General features: G+C 43.7%; 1 protein-coding gene across 2 annotated transcripts in view; it reads left to right on the forward strand.

Moving 5' to 3' along the window:
- Window positions 1-16,332, forward strand: part of MGAT5 (alpha-1,6-mannosylglycoprotein 6-beta-N-acetylglucosaminyltransferase) — a 341,991-nt gene that overhangs the window by 190,539 nt on the left and 135,120 nt on the right. For both annotated transcript variants that reach the window (XM_043573265.1, XM_043573264.1), the window contains exons 5-6: window positions 7,841-7,917; window positions 8,971-9,060. In XM_043573265.1, coding sequence (XP_043429200.1) covers window positions 7,841-7,917; window positions 8,971-9,060 — 167 coding nt within the window. The remainder of the gene's footprint in view (window positions 1-7,840; window positions 7,918-8,970; window positions 9,061-16,332) is intronic.

Consider the following 16,332-nt stretch of genomic DNA (forward strand, 5'->3'; position numbering starts at 1 on the left):
GGTTTTGATTTGTGTTTCCCTGATGACTAATGATGGTAAACTTTCTTTTTCTTGTCAGTGGCAGATTTTCTGCCCACTACACATATGTGCTCCTAGGTGTGTGATAACCACCCTGTTTTTGCCTGGATATTCCTAGGAATCTGACATGTTTTTATCAATAGAAAGTGCCTGGAGCGTTATCAGAATGGAGGGGTGGTGTGTGTGTGTGTGTGTGTGACATTCTTTTAGACTTGGCCTCTCACACTGGAAATCTTATGCTAAGGTCCTCTTTTTAATTATGTTTCACCAACAACATGGAAAACGTTATTAATGCTGACTTAAAAGTTTGTTTGGCAGATAACCCTGAAAAAAAACACAACAATATTGCAAGAGGGTATGACAAAGGACAGCATAAATACTCTAGGATTATTTGGCTGTTACTGTGTTTTCATGGCCGTCACAACTGCCTTCTTTTTCCATATTGGTTCCATTCTTGAAAAGTACCTGGAGAAGCTGTACATTGAATATGATTTTCTCATTGACTTGCATGACGCCCACAGCATTGGTGTGTGGGCAGTCCTGAGGCTCTCAGTGTTGAGCAAGTCCATAAGGTCCTTGGAGGTGTAGCAAGGAGTAAGAGTTTGTCATTTCAGTCTTCATTATTAACTTTTGAGATTCCCTGTGCAGAACGTGAAGGTGGTGGTGATGGTAGTGGTGGGCCTTTTATTAGCTGGAAACAGTGTGGTGGTAATAATCTTGACTAGATGATAGAGGCCTGGCTTGAACATGTAGCATACCTTGCATATGGGAGATGCTTAATGAGTTTTCCTTAATCACTGGATGAATAAAGCACTTCATCTCTGTAAACCTCTGTAAAACGCATCAGGAAAACATCAGCAATTTGCTGATAGGGCTTCAGAAGTCCTTTGCAACTGTAAAAATTTCTGGTACAATGATTGTATTTCTAGCTTCCCAAGTTAAAAAACAAAATACACACCATTCTTTTCAAGGTGCCCAGTATATATCCCTCAGGGTCTGTGAGTGAGTTGTGTATGTTACCCACTGTTGTCCCCGGCTCCTTTTGGTGGGCAGAGAGCTTCCTGTTCCCGTGAACCCTGGGGCTGGAGTGACTCAGTTATAGAAATTAAATCACTTTTTTTATAATGCCAATGTAAAGTGGCCCTTAATGAATATTTGCCAAGCTGAGAATGACCGGTGAGGTCATTTTTAATGGGAGATTATATTTCACCATGGCTGATTTCTGTCCGATTTATTGCTATTAGCTCCTGAAGCCAGGCCAGCTGATGGAAGTGCTGGCAGGAGTTTCGTCTCCAGGCTGAGCGCAGAGATGGAGTCCGTTCCCAGATGGCGAGGAACAGCTGGGCCAGTGGCGTGCACACGTGGGTGCTCTGCAGGGGCCATCTGATAACGGGGGCTGCATGTTCCTATCAGGTGTTCTGAGAGAAACACTGCCTTGTCTTACACACAAAATGCAATCACTGGAGACCCTTTATCTTTGAGAGGAAATATATGTGGGGTGCCTTTTGGCGGAATCGAGCCCTCACTCGTGTAGATGGTTATCTAAGCTTTTGGCAAAGGAAGTGGACGAGGAGACTAAACTCAGTTCCCTAAAACTTCCTGGGGTGAGGTTTCTGAGATTTTTTTTTTAACCTACTTTTTTCTTTACTTTCCTTCCCCCTCCCTATAAAATAGCTCTGAGGGAGTCAGACATCCTTAACCTCTCAGATGCATATTCAGTTCTAGATCCAGAGTTAATGGTACTGTTGTATAAGTATGTTCTCCAGTGTTCCACACTTGCAAACAAGTGCCATTGCAAACACTAGTCATCCTTGTTATAATTAATATACAGAAAACTGAGTGTTGACAGAGGAAGCTGTCTTCTTGGTAAGGTCAGCTTTCACTCTGAAGTAACTGTTCTGTGTGGGACTCACTTATGACCACCTACCCCTCCCCTTCTCTGTCCCCTCCACGTCCTCACTTTATCATCATTGCCTAGGATTATGGACTCAGGTTTCTTATATACAACGCCACCGAGGAGCCTTGATAGAATCAGGATTAAGGATGACACCTGATTACAGCCTCCTCTTTTTTTTTTTTAAATATATATGTATATCTCTTGATTTCTCTCTTGTTCAGCAGTAAAGAGCAGTTATTATTAACTTGAAGTTAGCATCGGTGAGTGTTTCATGAGGCAGCATGGTTAGTAGTTGACGATGCTTTGAATAAGCACACGACAGTCTCTCTGTGTATGTGTGTTGAAGTGGGCAGCTAAAACATAGAGGGATCCTTGTACGGTACCCAGTGAGTCTTGCATCGGATGTAACATGTGATGACATACATGCTGTATTTCTCACAAAACTATAAGCCTCTCTTTTTAAAATCCAGTAAGGTGTGAATATAAGTAATTCACATGGGGGATAGGCCATGTCCTGCTCCATGCGTCCGAAATGACTCTTCTTTGATTGCTGCACCTTCCTGCCATTTTTCCTTATGTCAAACCCAAATTCCTTTGCCTCTATTGATGTGTAATCCAGAACTTGAAATGCTTGGTACAGTTACTAGACATGAGGATCTCCTACCCCCTTTCTTCTGTCTCTCTTACTCCCTTCTCTGGAACTTGAGCTTTTCACTCCTTTGTTATATTCGTCCATCTGTTTGTTGAGAAGAGTTCTGTGCATCTGGCAGTGTGCCAGGTGCTGTGTTGGGCACTGGGCCAAAGCACCGAGGGGCCTGTCCTGCTTTCCAGGGGACTGGCTCAGGTAACGTGTATCTTGCTCTGTCATATGAGGACCCTCCACCCCCACACCATGAGGGCGCAGCCCATGTCTTGTAGGGATACAGCTTTGACATTTCAGCACGTGGCAGGCAGCAGGCGTTTGAGAGACAGTCCTGGTGACTGTGGGCTGAGTTTGGAGGTACGTGCTGAGGATTTTAAAGTTTCCCCTTTCCAAGCTATAAGATGAGGTCACTGCCTTCCTTTTCAGGAGGCTGTGGTTAGTATAAAATGTAACCATGTATGTGCCAGCACCTTAGGAAGGCAGGTGATACCTCCGGGGAAGTTAGCACCCATTTTCATTTCCTACATCACCTATTTCTGTCCTCAACTGTCTCTGAGCCTGTCTGTGCCCTCCTTCCTTCCTCAGAGGCAGGCAAGCAGGAGTAAAAATCCTCAGTGTGTCTGATTCCATCTCTTTGTCTCTGTTGCTTCCATGTATTTATTGACAGTGCCACTGTTTCAGCACATCTCTCCCTCAGCGTATATGCCTATGTGGGGACTGTCACGGAGAACTTGACTCCACACTTGACAGGGACACCTGCTCTGTGTGTGTTTATGACCTCTTTTGCCACTTCTATTCCTCATGCACACGTGTTGTTCCTGAGTGGTGAGCATCTTTGAGCATGAGAAAAGGGTTTTTTTTCTTTTCTTTTTTTAAAAAAAATGTTTTTTACATTTATTTCTTTTTGAGAGACAGAGAGCACAAGTTAGGGAGGGGTAGAGATAGAAGGAAACACAGTATCCGAAGCAGGCTCCAGGATCTGAGCTGTCAGCACAGAGCCCGACGTGGGTCTTGAACTCACGGACTGTGAGATCATGACCTGAGCCGAAGTCGGACGCTTAACTGACTGAGCCACCCAGGCACCCAGGGTTTTCTTTTTTTCTTAATGTTTGTTTATTTTTGAGAGAGACAGAGTGTGAACCAGGGAGGGGCAGAGAGGGAAGGAGACACAGAATCTGAAGCAGGCTCCAGGCTCCCAGGTGTCAGCCCAGAGCTCATTGTGGGGTTGGAACTCAACGAGCTGTAAGATTATGACCTGAGCCGAAGTTGGATACTTAACTGACTGGGCCACCCAGGTGCCCCAAGAAAAGTGTTTTCTTAGGTTAAACCCAATATCCAAGCCCCTGCTGTACTGTGTGGGTCCAGGTGACTGATAAAACAACACAATTTTCACGCCTAGGCTGTCTGCCTTTTGTGTAATACCTGGTTGACAATGCTATACGGTCAGTGCAGAGGTGAAGTCTTTGGTGAAAGACACACTTGGGCTGGTTTGGGAGGGTAAGGGATGAAACTCAATCCTGAACAGTAGTAAGAGCTGAGCTTCTTTGCTTACGTGATCATCTTTCTTTTCCCCTTGCCCTGTTACCATGAAAAAATTTGACACTTGGAGAAAGAACATCAGGTGAATGTCAGAGAGAAGAAGCTTCCGGTAACATACTGTGGCAGAATCCAGTCCCTTTTTTGAAAAGTGCTTAATATATAGTAAGCTAAATCTCCCCTGAAAAGCGGTAACATTAACCTTTTTGACCTGAATTTTTGTTTTTTAACCAACCTTATATTGCAGGGTCTTTCTCTAGGTAGCAGTGTCTTCTGTGTACAGACTAATAAAACGTCATTGAATGAGTTTTCGTCTTTGTGATCGAAACAAAACGGGGAGCTTTCCTCTTAGATGTGCTGAGACCCCTTAGGACCTGGGAGGTGATGGGGGGTTGTGCTCAGTTTCCTGGGAATCAGGTTACTGGTGGTTGGATTTAGGGAGTAGCTCCATCCCTCCCTGGGAAGGCCAGCACTTTCTATTTCTTCCTTTCATGGATCCCTCCAACCCCAGAGCCTCAAGCCATTTAACTCCACTTCTGGACGGCATTGCTTATGCAAACTCGTCACTCTGTAACTAAATAGAAAACCCGTCATAAATTAATGGAATTGCAAAGAAAACCCTTATGGATTAGTTGATGAACTGCCAGGTGGAAGAGAAGGAAAAACGCTGCTCCAGCACAGGTCTCTCTGCTCAGTCTGGTTGTCCGTGAGCTGAAGAGTCAGCGGGGAGAGGCGAAGCAGGTGCAACAGGTGTGTTTATTCAGTCAGCCGGCACTTACTGAGTGCCTGGTGATGGGGCATGGAGACATAACCCTCCCATCACCGCCTTACATCCTAGGAGGCAAGTGGGCACATGTGGAAGAAAGAACGAGATCACTCACTGCTGTGAGAGAGACTTGAGAGGGAGGTAGCACTAAATCCTAACTAAATTCTGGTTTGGCATGGGAAGGAGGGATTGGGCCTAATTCTTCCGTGGGTGAATCTTGAGCTGGGTCTTCAAGGGCGGGGCTTTAACCAGGTGGCGAAAGAGTAGGGGCAGAGGAGTGTCTGCAGGAGTCCTCAAAAACGTCATTTCATCAGATCTTTGCAGCAACTAGGATCCTCATTTTGTGACTGTCTTGGCGTAGCAAATATAGGGGTCTGTGCCTGTTTTTGAAAACAAAGTTTTATTGGAATACAGCCACGCCCATTCATTTTCCTATTATATGTGGTTGCTTTCCTGTTATAATCCACAGTGGCATAGTTGTGGCAGAGACAGTGTGGCCTGCCAAGCCTCAAATATTTACTCTCTGGTCCTTTGGAGAAAAGGTTTGCCAACCCTTGGCATAACATATTGTTATTCCTTGAAACTCTTTATGGAAAGGACCCACGCTGTCAGCAACCAGGCTTTCCTTGCAGGCCTTCGTGGACTTATTGGTTTATGTTACCATCTGGTGATTTCTGTTCACTCCATGGTACCATACCTCTAACTCTATAGTCTCTAGTTTCCATAATTTCTGGCTCTGGATGTCTGGAACTGGTGTAGTGCTTATAGTGTGTGAAAGAAGGGGGGAATTTCTCCGTAATCATCCCTCTAAATGTCTGATTGCCCCGACCCCCAGCTGTTTCAGACTCTGCTGTCTTGGATCCTGTGCTATTTATTTGCTTGGTAAATGTTACCAAGCAAAATCAGAGACAAAAATAGGATAAGTAGTCACTGAAAAGTGCCTCTGTCCTTTGGTCAGGCATTTGTTAGTGGATTCTGAGGCTGGCAGTCCCCTTACAAGTGAGAAAGGAGGAGAGCTATAGGGAGATGTACCACCTCAAGCCTGCATTTATCTCAAAAACGCAGAGAATGCGTTTCTAGAAGATCTGTGCTTTTGAAATATTGCTTTCTTAGATAGAGTATAAGTGGCATGGAATTATATAGCGAATGCCAACTTTTTAAGCACTCACTGTGGTCTGTGGTGAGAGTCAGCTGTTGGGAGTGCCAGACTAGACTTTGCACAAATATTAATAAGAGCTGGATGAAATAATGGTACAGTTATTTCAGTGCTACAGAAGGAGAAACAGAGTCTCTGACAACCTAAGTATCGTCCATGTTTACTACTAAATGACGCTGCCTCCAGTCCATGAGAAGGAGGGTATTGATTTTATGCTGTAGTTATCCAGGTGGCGGGTGGAATGGTGATGAGAACACTGAATCAAAAGGTGAAGAATCTGTTTCAGACTGTCAGAGGAACTAATTTTCAAGGGACAGGTACAATTTCTGTTTTAGCCCCAGCAGCCACCAACATTGTTTCAATAGCACTGTCAAACAATACTGTAGTTTGGGATCTAATTTCTCATTAGTACTTTGAACGGAAAATTGTCAGCCATAAGTAATCGTGGCATTTTCCAAACGTGTCTGGAAAATACAGTTGGTCCTCAAAGAGAAACATGTAGTTTTAGAGCTGTCCCAGTTTCCAGCTAAAATGATCATTCCTAAACATAAGGCTGATCTTAACTATTCCTTTCTTAGAAGCCTTCCGTGCCCTGCCCTTCCCTTCCCTCAGCTTAAAGTCTTTATCAGGGTAGGAACGCCTGGGCGGCTCTGTCCATTAAGCATCTGACTTTGGCTCAGGTTATGATCTTGTGGTTCATGAGTTCCAGCCCCACAATGGGCTGTCTGCTGTCAGCACAGAGCCCACTTTGGATCCTCTGTCCCCCTCTCTTTTTGCCCCTCCCCCTGCTCGCTTGCTCAATCTCTCTCTCTCTCTCAAAAATAAACACTTGAAAAATAAAGTCTTAATCAGGGTGCTTGCTTGAAGTCTTTCTGGTTTGGGCCTTGCCTGATTTCCTTTCTGACCACTCAGTACCTCCCATTTCTGCATTCGACTCAGTGCGCGTCCTTGCATTTGGAGCCTGTTCCTTGAACACCATCTCTACCTTGCCCCTTCACCTGGCATACTCCTGCTTCATCTTCTTATCTCCACTAAGATGTCACTAGATCCAGGAAGTCGTCTTTGACCCTAGAGACTGGGGTGGGTGTCCTTCCCTTGGCCCGCCCCAACATAATGTCTATTACACTGTTGTTCAGTGGTTTACTTGTTTGTCTGTGGTCCACCACTAAACAGTAAGCTTTTTAAAGGCGTTCTTTTTTGTTCTGACTCTTGTCATCAAAAGGAATAGGAGTCCCCTAGAGCTAGCTAATAGAAAGGGAGTTTACTGTGAGGAAATATTTGAAGCATAAGGAGATCTTTGCAGAAATGTAAGAACCACGTCCAGAAGATGCTGTACCTTGCTGATGTGTCTGGTGGCTTTCTCCTCCTCTATACTACCGTTCTATTTGCCTATTTTTTGCCAGCTTCTCAGCTCAAGCACATGTCACGAAGGTATTCCTGACCTCAGTTTGTCTGCACAGCCTGACATGGCCCTGGTGGTCCCTCCCAATCTCATGGCTTCATCTCCTGCTCTCCACTTGTTTGGTTTCTCTTACCAAGTTGCAAATTTCCAAGCAAACCCTCTGATTGGTGTAGCTCACCCGTTCAGGCTGGGCCACATGCATCATAGGTCTCTGGCCGTCCTACAGGTGGGCTGTTCTTGGGCCAGGTCCTCACTGCAGACCAGCTGGACCTATTTGCAGCTGGAGAGCTTCCACAGGTCAGAGCATGGCTCCCAGTATAGACTTCCTGTTTCTGTTTCTTTCCCTGCCCATTGCTTACAAAGATGGTAAGTTTGTGTTTCATAAACTTTATGGTATCCTTTGTTCTGTTTCATCTTTACAGATATCATTAATGGAGCTCAAGAAAAATGTGTATTGCCTCCTATGGATGGCTACCCCCACTGCGAGGGGAAAATCAAGGTAAGGCCCAAGTAATGTCTATTCATTCCCTTCACCTTTTGTCTTCACTAACACCCTCTTCCTCTCCTCCCCTCCCCTCTCTCTAACTCCCCAGCAATACAGATGGCAAGCAAGCCCTTTAAGGGAGTCATCCAAGGGATGCCTCAATTCTGCCAGTTTGGGGCTGTGGCCATGACAACCCTTGTGTGCTTATGCAAACTTCATGGGGTCAGTCCACAATGGCTCTAACTCGTCAGAGTGAAAGAGCCTGGGCCACTTCGGGCTCCTGCTGTGTCTTTGAAGCTGCCTCCCCCTGGCTTTCCCAGCCTCCAGCAGGTGATCCTTCAAGGGCCATTGACAAGGAGCTGCCATTATATAGAGCCCAACTTCCCTCTCCCCCAGTCCCCAGGCCCCCCTGCCACGAGGTCTCCAGATTGCGATTTAAATGTCACATTTGCATTTGCAGCTGAGTAACCTGAGACATTTGGACACTCTCACTCTTAGGATTTTTTTTTAAAAAGTTCTTTTATATGGCCTGCCCTGAGGGAGACCACAACCCTACTCACTAGTTTTCAGAGAAAAGTCTTGGTTCCAGTGTATGCTTAGGATGGTGAGCGCAAACCCCAGAAGCATTAACATGGTTCCTCTGTGGGACTCACACATGCCATGCACACCTTGCACGCCTGCTCTCATTCACGCTGTCTGTTTCAGGACCTGTCCTGTGGCTTATGCAACTGTAGCTCTCTGGGCGAAAGGGGTTTTGATTAGGCAGTTGCTCTTGATAAAACTCGCCTGGCCACTGCCTGTCCTGGGCTTTACTGCCTGGTGGTCTCACGGCCTTCCTCCACCCTGCGCACCTCTGCTAAGGCCCAGCTGAAGCCAGCGTCTACCTGTGAATCATCTGGAAACTGGGCATCTGTTATCCTGACCTCAGCTCACTGACAATGAACCTCAGGCCCCAGTCTGAGCCATTCACTTCTCCTTGCCCTTCATAGCCTTCTCTGTCATGGGATGTACAGGGCCACCGAACACGGTCTGCTTGTAGATGTCCTTACCTGGCTCTTGTTGTTTCAGTGGATGAAAGATATGTGGCGCTCGGATCCCTGCTACGCAGACTACGGAGTGGATGGGTCCACCTGCTCTTTCTTTATTTACCTCAGTGAGGTGAGTTGCTTCTTTGGTTTCAGGGTGTGGAAGTAAGTGGTGAGCCTGTTTTACAGCCTGAAGTTTGTGTATTGTTTTTACATGGTGGACCTGTCGTTCCCTTCTTTAATAGGTTCCCTGCTCTTTAATAGGGTGATTTTTTTTCCCTTGAGGGAAAAAAAAAAAACAAACCCGGGCTAATGTAGCTATTTACATTTTCTTTCCTCAGTTAAAAACAATCTAGTAAAATAGGGGCACCTGGATGGCTCAGCTGATTGAGTATCTGACTCTTGGTTTTGTCTCAGGTCATGATCCCAGGGTCATGGGATCAAGCCCCATGTGGGGCTCCAGGCTGAGCCTGCTTGAGATTCTCCCCCTCTCCCCCTGCTCCTCTCCCTTCCTCCCTCTCTCTCTCTCAAAGTAAAAAAAAAAAAAAATTAAAAAAATAAAAATAAACAATCTAGTCTAATACATGTAACGTAAAATTTGCCATCTTGACCATTAAGTGTATAGGTCAGTGGAATTAAGTATATTCATATTACAATGCAACCATCACCACCATCCACCTTCTGAACACGTCATCTTGGAAACCTGCAGCTCTACCCATTAAACAATGACTCCGCATTCCCTCTTCCTCCTGTCCCTGGAAACAACCATTCTAATTTGACTTGTGACTACCCTGCTTGTGACTACTCTCATTATTCATATAATTATATAGTATTTGCCTTTCTGTGAGTGCCTTATCTATGCATCATGAACTCAAGATTCATCCGTGTCATATTATAGCATATGTTAGGCTTTCCTTCTTTTTTTAAAGCTGAATAATACCACATTATATTATATACCACATTTTACTTATCCATTTATCCATTGATGGATATTTGGGTTGCTTCTACCTTCTAGCAATTGTGAATAATGCTATGAACATGGCTGTACATCTCAGTCTTTGAGACCCTGCTTTCGGTTTTTTTGGGTGTATATCCAGAAGTGGAATGGCTGAATCATAGGGTAATTCTGTTTTTATTTTATTGAGGAACCACGACACTTCTCCAAAGTGGTTGCTCCATTTACATTCCCACCAGCAAGGCATGAGGCTTCTAGTGTCTTCACATCCTTTCCAGCCCTTGTTGTTTTCTGTTTTTTGAAGTAACCGTGCTAATGGATGTGAAGTGGTAACTCATTGTAGCTTTGGTTTGCATTTTCTTTTAAAAATTTTTAAAGTTTATTTATTTGTTTTGAGAGTGTGTGTGCACGCGAGAGTGTGTGTATGTGTGTGAGTGTGTGTGCAGGGAAGGGGCAAAGAAAGAGGGAGAGGGACATCTCAAGCAGGCTCCATGCTGTCAGCATAGACTCTGATGCAGGGCTCGATCCCATGAACCATGAAATCATGACCTGAGCTGAAAGGGATGCTCAACCGACTAAGCCACCCAGGCGCCCCTGGTTTGCATTTCATTGATGATCAATGATGTTGAGCATCTTTTCCTGGGCTTTTTGGCTGAGTTAGCAATTTGCTTACAGGCTGAGTTATTTCCTTTTACCTTTTTATCTGAGCTTCTTTTCCATTTCTACCCTTGAATTTAAATTGCAGCTTATTTTCTTTTAAGTGTTGCAGGACATTTTACAGACCATCTGAAATTTGTCCCAGGCTTTGATGAGTCTCATGTCACCCTGGAGAAAATGGTGGAGGTGGGGTAGATTCAGGACCATATGGGGACAAGTACAGGGGAAGAACTGAGTAGGGGATCAAAAGCTGGCGTCCCCTCCACTCTTCATGGACAAAAGCAGCCCGAGGGGCTTGTGAACTGGGTGCTGTCTAATTTCAGAGGATGTGCCCTTGCGTGTGCTATTGCCATAATAACAGCTCCATGATGCTACCACACAGGAAGGAGAATGCCTCCGTTTTGAGCCTAAATGACATAGTCTTTCATGTGGGACTCAGGCACCTCTCTTCTGTGTCATGGGGTGACAGGGGACAGCTTTCGGGGATGGAGGCCAAACCAGTATTGCCACAGGGCCTATGGCCCTGAATTCTGTGCAATGTGTCTCTTTATGTCCCTTTCCTTTTTAAGATCCACTGAGACCTTTTTTTCTTTTTTTTTTTTTTACATGGTCACACCATGGCCACCCCATGGCCATCATAAGAAGCCTCAGAGCTAATGATAGTTAAAATACCTCTCGGAAATTAAAAGCTCAGAGAGTTGGTTGTGTGATGCTCCTCATTGGCAGACTGCCGGCAAATTAATTCTGTAGCATTTGAGCGTGTTTTTGGCTGAGGTGGCCTGTGCCCCACCTTCTCATCTCCTTCTCCAGAGGGGTAAGGCCTGGGGTCTTGGGTGAACCTGTACTCCAGTGAGAAGTCAATTTAGAAGCACCTTTCTAGCCCTGAGGAAAAGGTTCCTCCTTCAGTTTAATTTTCAAAAGTTGCCTTCCTCTTTCCACTTGATGGAATTCAGCCAGAGTCCAGCTGTGCTCCCTGATTGACAGGTGGGGCTAATTTCATGCCTTTCTGAGAGTTTGCATGTTGGGTGTGCTACTGAGTTACAAGTAGAGCATTACCTCCCATGTCAGCCTTCCCTCCATCTCCTGAGCCAGAGCTGGGAACGTGTGGGAGAACAGTCCAGATGGAAAGGGACTGCGATTATTGGTGACCCAGTTCCCTTCCATTGAAACTGCCATGCAACCCAACTCACAGTGAAGGAAGGATGTCGATAAGGTGAGAGAAAAGTGAGGTTCTGATGAGTGTGGGACAGACTGGGCTGTGCAAAGATGTGATGAACCACATATTCTTTTTTTAATTTTTTTTGTTTGTTTGTTTTTTGTTTTTTGGGGTTTTTTTGAGAGAGTGTAAGTAGGGGAGGGGCAGAGACAGGGGGACAGAGGATCAGGAGTGGGCTCTGCACTGACCATGGCAAACCTGATGTGGGGCTTGAACTTAAGCACCGAGGGATCATGACCGGAGCTCAACAGACTGAGCCACCCAGGCGCCCCAATGTAGTCTTAGTACTGGAGCCCAGGTGTTTCATTGCAGAACCTGTAACTATTTTTTCCCTTTCCAAGGTGTGGAATGGTGCTTTATTAACCTTTACCTCACTCTTCTTAGGCAGATGATCAGGCTTTTGTTTTTGTTCAGCTGAATTCAGTTCAGTGAGCACTTACTGAACCTCCCTTATATTCATTGAATGTCAGCAATTGGTGAGAAGGAGTTTTCTTGGCACCATGGTATGCATTCATTAAGAGTCTAATGGAAGAGGAAGAATGGAGGCAGGTGGTGGAGCCAGGACAGGGTGGAGAGAATTTCCCTGAGGAGAGAACCAGGAAACCCTTTTAGTTTAAATCTGAAAATAACCTTGGAACTCTGGCCTTTAAAAAAAAAAAATGCATTTTATCATAGCATCTTAATAGGTACTCTTTAAGAGCTGGAGAAGAATTTCACCACTGTGGCCTCTTGGATGGCAAATACTGCCTTTCAAAAGTAGTAATTTTAACTTTGTCTTTAAAGGATCCTACGGTGAGGATTCCTGAGTGTATATGGGAACATGGTTAGAATAGAGCCGGGCAGATGGATGACGTTCAGTAAACATGGTCGGCACTTTTATGGGTTTTGATATTGTCATTATTTGCGTTCAGTTATGGGGACATTTTTTGTGGGAGCTCGATTTTGTTTTATAATTAGAACCAATTTCTGGTTCTAATTCATCATTCTAATTTAATTTTAGATACTTTGACTTCTGGTAACATAGAAATTCAGCTATTCCCTGTGACTTCTTCTCTCTGCATATGGCCCTTGTGTTTGCATTGGAGCTGTGAGCTGGCCCTTTGGAAGAACATTGCGTCCCTGCCGTCGTTAATCTGAATGACTAGAGGTGGTTTTTAAAGCCAGTTAATTCTGTGCTAGTATTTTAAAAATCCTGGACAGCATCTGGTTTCTGGTCTCGGCTTTTGTTTTGTTTTCCCTCTTGCTTTCTTGAAACCTTCCTTCTTTTTTTTGTTACTTCATTTAACCACATATCATATGCCAGGTTTCTCTTGGAATTGGAAAGACAATTAAGAGAGACATCTTCATTTGATTTGTTTACTTGATCAACAGAGGTACCAGTGACTTTTCCTCTTAATCCTTCTTGAAGAGCCAGTTCTGGCTTCTATCTCTGTGTTTAACCTCAGAGCTTTGACAGATAAAAAAAAGGACTTGAAGTAACAACGGTCAGTCACCAGTTGAATTGAGGCTTTGAGATTCAGCCCAGTCCTAGGAGGTGGCACTCTGCCTTCATTTTTCTTCCCCTGGGTCGTCTCCATGTGCCAACTTCCACTGAATTATGGGGCTGTAAACTTGTGCTTGTACCCTCACCAACTTGCAGTCTACACGTCTTTCTTAGTAAATCCCAGAAAGTGCAACCATCAATATTTCCCCACATTATTCCCACAGATGCTTGCTATGTGTCTGACACTGGACTAGGGACTGGATGTGGTGGTAAGGAGTTTGGTGTTGCCCTTGTTTGGTGGAAGACATTAGGAGAAGAATGAAACATTACTGAGCCCCACTGTAGGCCAGACACCTCAAATGTACAACCTCACTTAAACCTCTCCCCCGCTCAGAGTAATAGCCAAATCAGAGCGGCTCAGAGAGGTCAAGTGCTTAGTGTTTCTGCACTTGGTGTTACTGTTGCCCCTTCATGTCAAAGGAAAACTGAACTCAGGTAAATAAGTGATTTACTACCTTTGACTTTGCATTCACTTCTATGCTTCAAGCCTGTTGTGTTTGAAATATGGCTCTCTATTTGAGCTAATTTGAATTAATGAATCTTCATTGCTAGTTTTTGAACACTCAAAATTTTGATACCCTCCCTCAAAAGGAGAAACAGCACTGATTCTTCTGAGGATGTAACTCATGAAAACCAGGTGCTCAGCCATTCCTAGTGGTGACAGTGAATGAATGATTCATTAGGCAGCCTTGCATTTCCAGATCATCGGGCAGTTTATTCTCTGTATCTGTTTTTGCGAGCCATGTAACTATTCCCCTCATAGAGACAAGGCTCTATAAAGTAATTACTCTGTCATTGTTTCAGGTATATTAACTTAGCTCTCTGTAGGGCCTTTTACTGCTAACAGATTTTAGGAAATTTAGAATGAATTTCTTTACCTCTCTTGATATTACATTGATAGATGATGCTGATATACCTGACACCCACACAGTTTTCTTCTTCTCTTTACACAGTTATTCTAGCAACTAGCAACTATCATACCCTTCTAGACTTCTTAATTTGTTTGTGCTGTTTTTTTTTAAACACTTATGTTGCCTTTGCATGTATAGTTGCTCGGAAATAAGCAAATTACCCAGCAATCGATGGCTGGATCTTAGGATTTATACAAGCCTGTTGCTTCAAATGCCAATTTGGGCTGGACTAATGAGTGTGTGTGTATGTGTGTGTATGTAGGTGTGTGAGACTCCTTCATGAAGGAACAAAAGAAGCAATTTCATGCCTTACTCATCAATCTGTGTCTTCTATTTCACGAACAACAGGCAGAAAGGTCTTTGCCTCTTTGTTTTCCCTTGGCAATATGTAAAACTAATATTGGCTGAGTATGCTATTAACCTTGAGTTTAAATTCAGCGTACTTAATCCCTTGATTAATGCCAAGATTAATGCCCAACAGCAAAGGTTGAAAGCTTAAATGTTTGTGAATGCGAGCATGAAATGAAATCCTAATAACCAGTACAATGATTTGGATTTATGGGCTGTGTTGGCTGCTAGAGATAACTTAGAAATGGTGTTGCATAGACTAATTTGTCAGAGTGGGCAGCGATGAAGAATTGACTGTTTCGGTTGCGGGAGAAAACCTGAATGAAAAAACATAAGTAACATTTTGGGACAGGTCAGGGAGTTCTTTAAAAATATCACTAGACTGTTGCCTGAGAATACCAACACATACCTTTTAAACGTGTAACCATTTGAGATGGGAAATCCCCTTTCTGTGAGATAATATTTCTTGGCAGTGAAACAGGTGGCAGAAATTTATGATCTTCTTTCTACTTTTTGAGCTCAGCCTTTACTGGTACCTTTTTCATCTGTGTGTTTTCGCTGCTCTTATTACCTGAATTCTAACGCATCCTTAGAAAATTGATTTTTTTAAAACAGTTCCTGAGTCTACAGCTCAGTGTTTGTCAGTCACCCTAACGGATCTGTTGGTTCTGTGGGCTCAGACTCCCCCACACTCCTCCAGGCTTATCTTCTTGGTGACGCCTCCTGTTGGTAAGTTTCACATACGACATCATTTGTGCTTAGAATTCTTGCTCTGCCTGCCGCCTTAACAAAAATTAGAAGGGAAAATTCCAAGACTGGCAAACCCCACACCAACACCCCTTGGCTCCTTCCTTGAAACCCATGTGTCAGACAGGGCTTCAGTGCAGTCGCCTCCAATTTGTGTTTTGCCAACTTTTCAATACTGTCTCTTGCCATTTCTATTGCATGCCAATAAAATCACTGTAAAATTTTTATGTTTTGAACTTTTTTAATGTGGAAAATTTCAAACATACCAAAGAGAAGAGTATAACAAAGTCCCATGTACCTATGACTCAGTTCAGCAGTTGTCAATTCATGGCCAATTTCATTTACTCCCTCCGCTGGTCCATTATTTTGAAGCAAATCCAAAGGTCTTAGGATCTGTGAATGTTTCAAAATGCATCTTTAAGACTCCTTGAAATCCTGAATCTACTCCCAGTGTAACTGATAATAATACCGTCTTATATCTAAAATTAACATAATTCCTTAATATCATATAGTCCCAGGTTAGTGTTTGCATTTTCTAGGCAGTCTTGTAAATTAAAGGTTATTTATTTGAACTGGGTTTCAAGCAGTGAGCATACATTAGAATTGTTGGTGTCTCTAAAGTCTCTTTTCAATTTTAGGGTTTCCTTCTATCTCTTTCCCCACCCCCTTTTTTTTCTGTTTGTTTGTTTTGTTTTTAAGAAACTTCTTCATTTGTCTTAGTATGTTATACTCTGAATTCTGATGATTACATCCTTGTGTCATTGTATAATCAGGTTCTTTCCCCACTTTATTTCCTGTAAATTGATAGGTAGGTCTGAGACCTGATCAGAGTCAGACTTAATTTTTTTTTTTTTTTTTTTTTTTTGCAAAACTTCTCCATGGATGGTATTGTCTACTTCTCTCAGGAGGCACGCAGTGCCCAGTGTCTCTGTTTTTATGATGTTAGCACCTGTTGATGATTGGCACCTGGGTTCATTAATTCATTAGGGGTTCCTTCTTAATATACCAGGAATACTTGATGAGGAGAG

Source organism: Prionailurus bengalensis, chromosome C1, assembly GCF_016509475.1.
Source record: "Prionailurus bengalensis isolate Pbe53 chromosome C1, Fcat_Pben_1.1_paternal_pri, whole genome shotgun sequence".
Classification (NCBI taxonomy): Eukaryota; Metazoa; Chordata; class Mammalia; order Carnivora; family Felidae; genus Prionailurus; species Prionailurus bengalensis.